This window comes from Crinia signifera, chromosome 9 (assembly GCF_055691185.1).
Source record: "Crinia signifera chromosome 9, ASM5569118v1, whole genome shotgun sequence".
NCBI classification, from domain to species: domain Eukaryota; kingdom Metazoa; phylum Chordata; class Amphibia; order Anura; family Myobatrachidae; genus Crinia; species Crinia signifera.
In genome coordinates, this window is record NC_139225.1 from 73,406,277 (window position 1) to 73,418,628 (window position 12,352).

The window sequence follows — 12,352 nt, forward strand, 5'->3', positions numbered from 1 at the left end:
AATTCAGGTTCGGTGTCCACACGAGTTGCTTTCAGGCCAATTTAGTCCATAGTTACTAAATTTGTCAGCAGTGGTTTAACTAGATAGTCGTAGGCCCCATAGCAAAAGTTTGTAAGTGCCCCCTATTTAGCAACTGATGGTGAAAAATGTATGCAAAACATATTAGACAGTAAAGATGGGCCCCCTTAAGCTCTGGGCCCCATAACAGCTGCACCCCTTGCATCTATGGTAGTTACGCCCTTGCTTCCAGAAAAAAATAGCTTTGCAAGAGATATGATTTAAATTCTGACCTGGGCACTCAACACAGCATGCCATTACTACAGCAAATGTGCAGCCTGTCAGCAGGAATGTGTATAAGTGCATCTGAACATCCTGCCAACAGGACCAGCTATGTGGGCATTGTGCCAGCAGTAACAGCTGTAGGTGATTCCTGCCAAAGAGAAGAGGTGCATGCTTCATTACATAATGAAGCAGTTACCTTATCAGCAGGAGGTTCTCCTACACGAACACAAGTTACATTGCCCATTTCAATAACATACAATTTAATCTCTTTCCGATCAGTGATTAAAAGCTATGAGTGCTAAAAGGATTAGCAATAAAGATGGAAAAGGTGTGGCGTCTTGATCTATAGCAGGGCTGTGGTCCTACTCCTTATGATGCCATTGTACTGTATCTCATCCATGAATATACTGCACAGCAGTACAAGAGATACCAACATGCTGATCACTGATGTTCTAGATCCATTTCGGTCTTTATGACTTTCCTGCTGAAGAACTGGGCAGGTGGTGCGTAACATAGCGCGATCAATACAAATGTTAAATCATTTAAGCTATATTCTTAAATCCAAATCAAATTTAAAAGTTTTCAGAATCTAAAAGAAATACAGCTTTCCTATATATTGGACAAATAATATAAAACGAAATACACAAACATTACATTCTGACATATACATTACTGCTATTTTTCCACATCATCATGAGAATTGAATTCAGATACTCGTGTAAAAATAATGTATAAGATTTGCTATGAATGGCCTGAATTGCACCTTATATTTAATTCATTGATAGATATCTATATCAGGGTTGCAGGATTCACAGGACATCACACAGTGGATGGTGACACAGTGCACAAAGCTCTTACTGTATATACATAGAAGAATAGCAAGTTAATATATAAATGTGCCATAAATACTTGCAATAAATAAAACAAAAATACTTTCCCTGGATATGAACATGATTTTATAAGTATTTGAGCCATACTGCTATTTAATAATATTGTTGCTTTAGGCCCTGACAGAGCCTCTAAGGCATGGACAGGACCCCAGCAAGTCATAGGGTAGTTTAGGTTGGGATACTCTGTAAAAAAACAGAATCCTATGGATTCACAGAGACATACGAGTGCAATGGAGGGCAGAGAACATGCTGTAACTTATGTTACCGGTAGTAACCACAAAGCTCTCTCCTAATGGAGGTGGGGAGGGAGGTGAAGCAATAAACAGAAACTCAATTTATTTTGTGAAATGAGAACAGATGAATGTGACTCTGTGTATTGCTTCATGGATTGGACAGGGCTAGCAGAAACATTTCCACTTGACCTATGGTGGATAAATTCAATAATGATATGGACAAACTGTGGAAGATTGTTTATCCCTCATTTAATGAGAGACGGTAAAGAACAACTAAATTGTCCACAAGTTATAATAATCCAAAATAATACCTATCAGTGTAACTTCTTTCTTTTATGTGCAAGCCTAATAAAGAAGCACTGTCTAAATGTATAAGGCACATAAGCTTGCAAGTCAATGACTGACATCCTTGCTCACTTTTCCAGTGCTTGAAGGTGTCACTGCAATGTATGTTTGCTACAAAAGGCTCATTGGTATATTGCCACTTTTGCTGTCTTAGGTATATAATGGGAGAAAAACTAGAACGTCAGTGCTTCTGATCATAGGAATGTGTCTTCCTCCCCTCTTAGGTCTTCCATGAGTAGCGTATGCTTGTCTGGATCATTCAGGGGCATGCTGTGCTGGGAATGTTTGTCAGACAGGAAGGAGTTGAGGGAAGCTCGGCTGTAATTCACAAAGCGGTCCAAAATGCTGAGCTTTGGGGAGCTTCTTCGGTTTTCAGAGATTCCAATGTGGACGCTAATTTCTGAAGGGGATTTCTGCCTCATTTGACCTTGAGCTCGTTGTTCCAGTTGCTCCCGACTTGGCTTACGGTAACTGTAGAAACAGAATGAATTTCCATTAAACTAAGTGGTGATGTAATAACCTGCTTGGTTCTCCTAATGTTTTTTTTGCAGCTGCTCATTGCACCATGTACCACCTAAACCAGGGGTGGGCAATAAGCGGCCCTCCAGCTGTTGATTAACTACACATCCCAGCATGCCTTGCATACATTTCAGCATGGCCAAATAGCTAAACTAAGGCAAGGCATGCTGGGAAGTGTAATTCATCAACAGCTGGAGGGCTGCTTATTTCCCAAGAATTCTAAACACTAAAGAAAATACCTTTATATATGTATATTAAATAATGAGACTGAAGCTATAGTTTACATATAATAAGTACATTTTAACTCTGAATCCACACGCCACTGCATTCTTACTTTCTATTTTCCCAAAAAAAAATTCCTTGAGTACAGATTAGACTTTAACCCCTTCCCGCCGCAGCCTGTTTTTGCCTTCCTGACAGAGCCCTTTTTTTCAAATCTGACATGTATCACTTAAGTGGGGATAACTTTTTTTTTGCTTTTACTTATCCCAGTGATTTTGAGATTGTTTTCTCGTGACACATTGTACTTCAAGTTAGTGGTAAATTTGGGTCGATACAGTCTGTGTTTTTTTGTGAAAAATACCAAAATGTCGTAAAAAAATGGAAAATTTAGCAATTTTCAAAATGTTAAATTTTCTGCTTGTGAGACAAATAATCATACCACTCAAAATAGTTAATAACCAACATAGACCATATGTCTACTTTATGTTTCCATCATTATTTCAACCTCCTTTTAATTTTTTTGGACACTAGGAGGCTTAAAATATGAATAGCAAATTCTCAAATTTTCAAGAAAATTTCAAACACTGATTTTTTTTAGGGGCCAGTTCAGTTCTGATGTGACTTTGAGGGACTTGTATGTGAGACACCCCCATAAATGATGCCATTTCAAAAACTGCACCCCTCACAGTATTCAAAACAGCATTTTGGAAGTTTGTTAACCCTTTAGGTGTTTCACAGGAATTAAAACAAAGTGTAGGTGAAATGTCAAAATTTCATTTTTTTTGCAGATTTTCAATTTTAATACATTTTTCTAAGGAACACAGTAGATTTTACTAGAGAAATGTGACTAAAAATTGATTCCCCCAATTCTTTTGTTTTCATAAATATCCTATATGTGGCCCTAGTGTGCACGTTGACCAAACCACAGGCTTCATAATAGAAGGAGCACCTACTTGATTTTGGAGCCTCCTTTTTATGAGATTATTTTTTAGGCACCATGTAGGTTTCTAGGCACCATAAGATGCTAAAAGTTAGGAACCCCCCCACAAGTGACCCCATTTTGCAAACTACACCCCTCAGGGAATTCAACTAGGGGTATAGTGTACATTTCAAACCCCCAGGGGTTTCACCAATTGTGGTACAACTGGGCAGTGAAAATTAAAAATTAAATTTTTTACACAAAAATGCAGTTCTGGCTCAAAATTTTTCATTTTCACAAGGAATGAAGGAGACAAAGCACCCCAAAATCTGTGCCCCAATTTCTCCCGAGTACGGCAATGCCTCACATGTGACCAAAAAATACCATTTGGGTGCATGGCAGGACTCAGAAGGGAAGGAGTGATATTTGGATTTTGCAGCACAGATTCTGGTGGAATGTTGGTGGGTGCTATGTCGCATTAGCAAGACCCCCGAAGCACCAATACAGTGGAACCCCCCCACAAGTGACCCCATTTTGCAAACTACACCCCTCAGGGAATTCATCTAGGGCTATTGTGTACATTTCAAACCCCCAGGGGTTTCACCAATTGTGGTACAACTGGGCAGTGAAAATGAAAAATTACATTTTTTACACAAAAATGCAGTTCTGGCTCAAAATTTTTCATTTTCACAAGGAATGAAGGAGACAAAGCACCCCAAAATCTGTGCCCCAATTTCTCCCGAGTACGGCAATGCCTCACATGTGACCAAAAATTACCATTTGGGTGCATGGCAGGACTCAGAAGGGAAGGAGTGATATTTGGATTTTGCAGCACAGATTCTGGTGGAATGTTGGTGGGTGCTATGTCGCATTAGCAAGACCCCCGAAGCACCAATACAGTGGAACCCCCCACAAGTGACCCCATTTTGCAAACTACACCCCTCAGGGAATTCATCTAGGGCTATAGTGTACATTTCAAACCCCCAGGGGTTTTACCAATTGTGGTACAACTGGGCAGTGAAAATGAAAAATTACATTTTTTACACAAAAATGCAGTTCTGGCTCAAAATTTTTCATTTTCACAAGGAATGAAGGAGACAAAGCACCCCAAAATCTGTGCCCCAATTTCTCCCGAGTACGGCAATGCCTCACATGTGACCAAAAAATACCATTTGGGTGCATGGCAGGACTCAGAAGGGAAGGAGTGATATTTGGATTTTGCAGCACAGATTCTGGTGGAATGTTGGTGGGTGCTATGTCGCATTAGCAAGACCCCCGAAGCACCAATACAGTGGAACCCCCCCACAAGTGACCGCATTTTGCAAACTACACCCCTCAGGGAATTCAACTAGGGGTATAGTGTACATTTCAAACCCCCAGGGGTTTCACCAATTGTGGTACAACTGGGCAGTGAAAATGAAAAATTAAATTTTTTACACAAAAATGCAGTTCTGGCTCAAAATTTTTCATTTTCACAAGGAATGAAGGAGACAAAGCATCCCAAAATCTGTGCCCCAATTTCTCCCGAGTACGGCAATGCCTCACATGTGACCAAAAAATACCATTTGGGTGCATGGCAGGACTCAGAAGGGAAGGAGTGATATTTGGATTTTGGGTACTCTTTACCTAGAAGGGCGCCAGCGATTGAAATCGCGGTCGTCGGGGGTAAAAATCGCGGGCATCGCGGGGTAAATCGGGATGGCCGCGATGCCCGTGATTTTCCCATAGGGAACAATGTTAAAACGGCAGATTGACCGCGATTTAACTGTTAAATGCCTCAATGGACCCGATTTGGGGCCAAATAGGCCAAATTAACCCTTAAATGTCCCCCCAAATTTTTAACGCCACCCCACGATCCACGCCAACCCGAAGCGTGGCGAGCGCAGCGAGCCCGCGAGGGGCGGCGGTACGCGTCCTCCGACCTTTTCATGCCCTACTATCCACTAGGGCGTGGTGTGAGAATATAATAGTGTGGCGAGCGCAGCGAGCCACCGAGCCCGAAGCGTGGCGAGCGCAGCGAGCCCCGCGAGGGGCCGCGGATACCTTCACAGTTATGCGCGTCCCCTCGCGGGCTTCACAGGTGTCCGTGGCGAGGCGGACACCTGTGAAGCCCGCGAGGGGACGCGTCTACCTGTGAAGGTATCCGCGTGCGCTCGCCACGCTTCGGGCTCGGTGGCTCGCTGCGCTCGCCACACTATTATATTCTCACACCACGCCCTAGTGGATAGTAGGGCATGAAAAGGTCGGAGGACGCGTACCGCCGCCCCTCGCTGCGCTCGCCACGCTTCGGGTTGGCGTGGATCGTGGGGTGGCGTTAAAAATTTGGGGGGACATTTAAGGGTTAATGGGCTCTGTGGCCCATTTAACATTGATTCCTATGGCCAAATCGGGTGGATTGAGCCATTTAACAGTAAAATCGGGTCCATCGCGCCTTTTAACATTGATTCCTATGGGAAATCGGGAGCATCGCGTCGCGGGCATCGCGGGTACATTTATGGCCGGCCGCGACGCGACCGACACGATTTCCATGTTTAACATTGGTTTCAATGGGAAATCGCGGGCATCGCGTCGGTCGCATCGCGGCCATACATAAATGTACCCGCGATGCCCGCGACGGGCGCCCTTCTAGGTAAAGAGTACCGGATTTTGCAGCACAGATTCTGGTGGAATGTTGGTGGGTGCTATGTCGCATTAGCAAGACCCCCGAAGCACCAATACAGTGGAACCCCCCCACAAGTGACCCCATTTTGCAAACTACACCCCTCAGGGAATTCAACTAGGGGTATAGTGTACATTTGAAACCCCCAGGGGTTTCACCAATTGTGGTACAACTGGGCAGTGAAAATGAAAAATTACATTTTTTACACAAAAATGCAGTTCTGGCTCAATTTTTCATTTTCACAAGGAATGAAGGAGACAAAGCACCCCAAAATCTGTGCCCCAATTTCTCCCGAGTACGGCAATGCCTCATGTGGGACCAAAAAATGGCAGGACTCAGAAGGGAAGGAGTGATATTTGGATTTTGCAGCACAGATTCTGGTGGAATGTTGGTGGGTGCTATGTCGCATTAGCAAGACCCCCGAAGCACCAATACAGTGGAACCCCCCCACAAGTGACCCCATTTTGCAAACTACACCCCTCAGGGAATTCATCTAGGGCTATAGTGTACATTTCAAACCCCCAGGGATTTCACCAATTTTGATACAACTGGGCTGTGCAAATGAAAAATTACATTTTTTTACACAAAAATGCCGTTCTGGCTCAAAATTTTTCATTTTCATAAGGTATGAAGGAGAAAAAGTACCCCAAAATCTGTGCCCCAATTTCTCCCGAGTATGGCAATGCCTCATATGTGACCAAAAAATACCAGTTGGGTGCATGGCAGGACTCAGAAGGGAAGGAGTGATTTTTGGATTTTGCAGCACAGATTCTGGTGGAATTAATGGTGGGTGCTATGTGGCATTAGCAAGACCCCCGAAGCACGGTGAAATGATGAACCTAATAATCCATAGATGTGTGGTATATTTTAAAACACTCCTTTATACATAGGCCGGGTTTGTCGGGGCAAGTTTCACAGTGGAAAATAGTATCCTTTCTTATTCCCTTTTTATAGCAAACTTTGCACCTTTTTTGTGTCCTGCCCTTTTTTGCAGTGGAGGGGATTTCATTAGGAAAATGCTGCCCTGGTACAATACGGGGGCCAGTACTAGAAGTACTGGGGCCCTCTGCCTGCTGGTTCCCAAATATTAGGCCCTTTATGACTTCCTCTTGAAAGTGCATAAATGTCCCCCTCTGGCTGGTAGAACGGAATAGCACGTAAGCGTTATACAGTGCCATCTGGATGATATACACGGCCAGCTTCTTGTACCAGATTTTTGTTTTCCGCAGGGCACTGTACGGCTTCAGTACCTGATCTGAAAGATCCACTCCGCCCATGTACTTATTGTAATCTAGGATACAATTCGGTTTTGAGGTGTGGGTACTGGTACCTCGTACAGGGACGGAGGTGGTACTGTCTCCGTGAATTGTTGTCAGTATAAGGACATCCCTCTTGTCCTTATATTTGACCAACAACATATTTTCGGTGCATATTCCCCTGCTTTCACCCCTTCTCAGTACTTGGGCAATGTGCGTTTTTGGGAGGCCTCTTTGGTTCTTGCGCACAGTACCGCAAGCTGCTGTACCTCTTGAACCAAGGGCCTTAAACAGGGGGATGCTAGTGTAAAAGTTATCCACATAGAGGTGATAACCTTTATCCAGGAAGGGGTGCACTAAATCCCAGACAATTTTTCCACTAACACCTACGAGGGAGGGGGGGCATTCTGGCGGTTCAATTCTTGAATCCTTCCCTTCATATACCCTAAACCTGTGGGTGTACCCTGAGGTGCTTTCACACAGTTTATACATTTTTATGCCATACCTTGCCCTCTTACTGGGAAGGTACTGGCGGAATTTAACACTTCCTTTAAAATGTATAAGGGACTCGTCGATACAAATAAATTTTTCAGGGATGTACAACTCTGCAAATTTGGCACTGAAATGATCAATGACCGGCCTGACTTTAAATAGCCGGTCAAAGGTGGGATCATCTCTGGGTGGGCACTGTGCATTATCGGTGTAATGTAAAAATTTAAGGATTATCTCAAAACGAGTCCGAGTCATGGCCATACGGTAAAGTGGGGTGCTGTACAGAACATCTGTACTCCAATATTGCCTAATTTCTGGCTTTTTTACTATGCCCATATGTAACACCAGACCCCAAAACGTCATCATCTCTACTGCATCTACAGGGGTCCACCTAGCAAATGATGACGTGGGGTTTTGAGCAATAAACTGCTGGGCATATAAATTACTTTGGTCCACCATTAAATTTATAAAATCATCAGAGAAAAATAATTTGAAAAAGTCAATTTCTCTGAGACCTGTTGAATCAAATTGGATTCCTGGGATGGCCAAAAACTCAGGAACCCGGGGCTCAAAATTGTCTGGTGGTGGGGTCCATACGGGATCAATCATTTGGGGGGGGGGGGGGTCTCAGCTGCTCTACGGGGGCGTCTTTGAGGGGGTCCCTCATCACTAGAGGAGGAAGATGAGGTTAAGACGAATCCTTCAAATTCCCCGCTTGCATCACTGGCTGTGTCAGAGTCAGAGGCAAGCATGGCATATGCCTCCTCCGCTGAATACATTCTTCTGGATGACTGGGATGACATTTGGGATGACATTTGGGATGACATTTGGGATGCCATTTTTATTTTTGTGTTTCTGTAAGTGTAATGTTTCAACACGTGTATAGTGTAGGGGGGGTACAAACTTTATTTCAACACGGGGGGGTATGTAGTGTGTAGTGTCTATGTAGTGCAGAAAAAAAAATACTTTATACAGGAATTTGATCCCAATAAAAAAAAAAAAAATTATATCAACCCTGTGCCAAAAATGCTGTTCAGTGATGTACGTCACTGATCAGCGCTCAGCGGCCACAGGACACCCACAAAAGCAACGTGGGTGTAAAAACAATTTAAAAAAAATAAACCACAGCACTCTCCCAAAAAAAAACAATTAAAAAAAACTGCAGAAAAAAAATTATATCAACCCTGTGCCAAAAATGCTGTTCAGTGATGTATGTCACTGATCAGCGCTCAGCGGCCACAGGACACCCACAAAAGAAACGTGGGTGTAAAAACAATTTAAAAAAAATAAACCACAGCACTCTCCAAAAAAAAAAACAATTTAAAAAAACTGCAGAAAAAAAATTATATCAACCCTGTGCCAAAAATGCTGTTCAGTGATGTATGTCACTGATCAGCGCTCAGCGGCCACAGGACACCCACAAAAGCAACGTGGGTGTAAAAACAAAACCCCACTGCACTCTCCAAAAAAAAAAACAATTTAAAAAACTGAAGAAAAAAAATTATATCAACCCTGTGCCAAAAATGCTGTTCAGTGATGTATGTCACTGATCAGCGCTCAGCGGCCACAGGACACCCACAAAAGCAACGTGGGTGTAAAAACAAAACCCCACTGCACTCTCCAAAAAAAAAAAACTGCAGATCAGTGATGCAGTGATGCAACACTGATTAGCAGTGAGGGGCAGCAGGCACACAACTGTGGGTGCAACCTGACAGGCAGGGTATATATATAAAAAAAAAAAACCCTGGACCTCAAAAAAGGTGCTGATCACTTAGTTTATACTGATCAGCACAAAAGGGGGGGCAGCAGGGGGGCAGCAGTCAGTTGCACAGGCAGCACAACCTTTGGTGCAACTGACAGGTATATATATATATATATTAAAAAAAAAAACCTGCACCCCCAAAAAGTTGCTGATAAGCACAGATATACTGATCAGCACAAAAGGGGGGGCAGCAGACACAAAATATAGCACTCTCTATCACTCTATCACTATCTCTCACTATCTCTCACTATCTCTCACTATCTCTCACTATCTCTCACTATCTGTGACTCTATGACACTGCAGCAGCAGCACACAGGAAGTCACAAGATCCAGGAAGCATCCAGCTGCTGGCAGCACGCTACCAGCAGTGATCAGGTAAGTATCAGGCAAGGATCAGGTCAGTATATCACGACAGATTGGCACGGTGACCGCTCTGCACGCAATTCCAGACCGGAATGGCGTCTGCAGCGCAGTCACCGTTAGTTTAAATCACGCGCCATGGCTGTGATTGGTCCGTCGGTCCGACGGACCAATCACAGCCTTGGGGGCAGGTGGGGTGAGGTGTGGTCATCACCGGTGACCCCCTCACGCCCCCTCCCACCCGGCGGTGATTGATCCCTGTGTTACTGAGCGTCTGATTCGCTGGTAACACAGGAAAACGCTGCGACTGGCTGTTCACATTGAACAGCCAATCACAGCGATCGCCGACGGGGGGGCGGCATCGCCGCCCCCCCTGGGCATGCAGGGACATGTCTGCTGTCAGGGACAGCAGACATGTTTAAACTGTCACCGCGTCTATAGACGCGGTGACAGTTTAAAGTCATGACGTATATATACGTCATGTGTCGGGAAGTACATCCCGGCCATGACGTATATATACGTCAAATGTCGGGAAGGGGTTAAAGGAAAACAAAGAAGTCAGACAGTGCTATGGCTGGTGAGTGTGAATGTCGTTCTAGCACTGAAATCTTTTTCAAGGCAAAAAAACTGTGGGCTGGTGCATTGTCCTGATTAAATATTAAACCATTTTTCCACAAATCTGGCCTCTTCTAATTCTTTCCATGTTTCTAGAACATTTTTGTAATATTGTCGATTTACTGTTGCACCTTCTGGTATCCAGTCTTCTAAAATAAGACCCTTGATATTAAAGAAAACAAGTAACATAAATTAACTTTGAATTTGGATTTGCTCAGACGTGCTTTAGTCATTAATAGTGCTGATGTTTTCCAGTGCATGGACTGGTGGTGTTTTGTCTCAGGATCGTACTGGGCGATTAACTTTGTCTACAAAATGTGAATCAGTTTTGAATTTGTTCAAAAATGTCTGTACAAATTCACTTTCTTTCTGCTAGACAGTTAAAAGCCTTGGAACCATTTTAGCACAAACTTTTGGAGAAACAAGATCTGGATGCAAAATTTCCCTAAAGCCCCACACACACGGGCCGACGGGGGAGCCAGTACTGAGCGATGTGCTTAAGCACAGATAGCTCAGCACACATTGTAAGCAATCTTGTCAGATTGCTTAGAAAATCACCCCGTGTTTACTGGCCTTTACAGTTTATTTTCACTGTTTTCCTATTTTTGCTATCATTCATTGCTGAATCAATTCAAAGAGTTTCTAAAAAATGTTTTTTTACATTTTCACTTGATTTAGATGTACTGTACAGGCATTCACCCTCTTCAACATTCTTATGGTTATCACTAAATTTATTTGCCACTCAAATACAAGTACACGTGACAACCAATGTGCCCGTAAGCCTTGGTTAGCATATGGAATAATTCAGTGGTTGTGTTGTTCACTTTACCGAAAAATGTTAAGTAACAGTTGCTCTACTCTACTTACTAAGCATTTTTATGACGCACAGAAAACACAACTTTTGTACACTGCGTGACAACAAACTATCTGTGCGAGAGTGGTCAAACGTGCAAAACTTTTTCGGGATAGTCCAAGGTCAATATTCCCCCACTCCCCTTTAACTAGGGCAATATAGTTTATTGTAACTACAGTCTCGTCAATTAATAGCCATGCCTCATATGCATTAATAATTTAATGATACATATAAACAATATGGCCTAATATGTAGAAAATCTTTTATATAGTCTTTCATGACCATAAGGGAGCGCAGGCAGCCAAGATGGCGCCCGGAGCGGCATAGGGGGGCGGGGCAGTGGCGTTCCGAGGCCGAACGGCGGGAAGCTAGGGGGGACAGGCAAGTATGCCTGACCCCTTTTCACACCTGGCACTACGGCCAGCCAGTCAGGGGGGAGCGGGGGAGAGCCCGGCCGGGAGGGGGTTAAAAGGCAGAGCTGGCGGGGGAGGCTGCATTCCACGAGGAAACGCGGCCAGGCAGCAGATACACAGGTTCCTGCAGCAGCACAAAGAAGGAGAGGACAAAGGGCGCGTTTTCACCCTACCTGCCTATCACCGAGCGGAGCATCCATCAGCCGGGGGGCAGAGCATTCACAGGTCACCCTCCCAGCGGCAGATCAGTCGCAGGCCACCCACCATCTCCCTCACAGCTGCTGACATGGCATAAGGGAGACAGCGGCATCATACACACAGCAGCCTCGCAGGTCCAGGAGTCCAGAGGTCACAGGGCAGCATGGAGGTCTCTGCAGCCAGACCGTGCAGATCCAGGAAGCAGCCAAGAAGACTCGTACAGGAAGCGGAGGAGGGGCCCAGTAGTAACAAGGGAAAGCACACAGCTACAGGTCGGCAGCAGCAGCAGCACAGAGGCCCACGGCAGGGGAGGGCTCCCCCTGGTGGACGCAAA

At 44.3% G+C, this 12,352-nt stretch overlaps 1 protein-coding gene across 1 annotated transcript in view; it reads right to left on the minus strand.

Annotated features, from left to right (window-relative positions):
• Positions 1–1,019: 1,019 nt before the first annotated feature.
• The window catches only part of ATP7A (ATPase copper transporting alpha), a 109,570-nt gene continuing 98,237 nt past the window's right edge, over positions 1,020–12,352 (minus strand). The window contains exon 23 of the mRNA XM_083159233.1: positions 1,020–2,221. Within this exon, the coding sequence (XP_083015359.1) occupies positions 1,945–2,221 (277 nt within the window). The 3' untranslated portion in view covers positions 1,020–1,944. The remainder of the gene's footprint in view (positions 2,222–12,352) is intronic.